General features: G+C 36.1%; 1 protein-coding gene across 6 annotated transcripts in view; it reads left to right on the top strand.

Moving 5' to 3' along the window:
• LOC21386470 (protein MICRORCHIDIA 6) overlaps nt 1-792 on the top strand; it is a 24,478-nt gene that overhangs the window by 11,173 nt on the left and 12,513 nt on the right. For 5 of the 6 annotated variants that reach the window (XM_024174760.1, XM_024174756.1, XM_024174755.1 and 2 more), the window contains 3 exons: nt 197-295; nt 398-499; nt 584-730. In XM_024174760.1, coding sequence (XP_024030528.1) covers nt 197-295; nt 398-499; nt 584-730 — 348 coding nt within the window. Of the gene's footprint in view, nt 1-196; nt 296-397; nt 500-566; nt 731-792 lie in introns of all 6 variants that reach the window. The other variant, XM_024174759.1, reaches the window with a different exon arrangement.

The following is a 792-nucleotide window of genomic DNA, read 5'->3' as shown; positions in this document are numbered from 1 at the left end:
ACACACACACACACACAGACAGTAATGCTTATTTTTTTCCCTTTTGGGATGAAATTTATTAGAAATTGCTTGTGTGGCGCACAAGTAAGCCTCAGAAGCTAAAAGGACATAACCATCCATGTTTATGACCACGTTTAGTTCAAATGAATGTATGACAGTCTTCTTTCTTTCTTTTTTTTCCTCCCTGGAATTACAGTTTGATGACATTGGACCTCATGGCACAAAGGTCGTCATCTACAACTTATGGTTTACAGATGATGGGATAGAGGAGTTTGACTTTAATACTGATCCTAAGGTGGTTTTCCCCAATTTCGGAGTGCATAATAACTAAAATAACACAAAAAAAAAAGAAGAAGAAATAGAAAATTCTGACCTTTTATTATTTGATGGTCACCAGGATATTCGTATTAGTGGGGATGCTAAAAGTGTTGATACACTCCCTGCTTGGAAGAAGTTAAATGAGCAGCATATTGGTAACCAGTTCCGTTATTCTTTGCGTGTAAGCCATCTTAGAAAAAACTTTAAAATGAATTTAGACAACAAGTGATCAAATTTTCCAAGTGCAGTTTTCTTGTGCTCTCAGGTTTACTTGTCTATCTTGTACTTGCGGCTACCAGAGACTTTCAGAATCATTCTGCGAGGAGAAGTTGTTAAACATCACAATATTGCTGATGATCTCAAATATCTAGACTACATCCTGTATAAACCTCAATGTGGGGGAGGTGTCGAGGTTGGTCCTTATTCTGCTGTTCTAAATTTCTTCATTTAATTAAAAGAAAAAAAAGGTTTCTT

The sequence above is a fragment of the Morus notabilis genome, unplaced genomic scaffold (genome assembly GCF_000414095.1).
Source record: "Morus notabilis unplaced genomic scaffold, ASM41409v2 Scaffold400, whole genome shotgun sequence".
In the NCBI taxonomy this organism is placed as follows: Eukaryota; Viridiplantae; Streptophyta; class Magnoliopsida; order Rosales; family Moraceae; genus Morus; species Morus notabilis.
The sequence above is the reverse complement of the archived record's forward strand: the minus strand, read 5'-3'. Positions and strand labels throughout refer to the sequence as shown.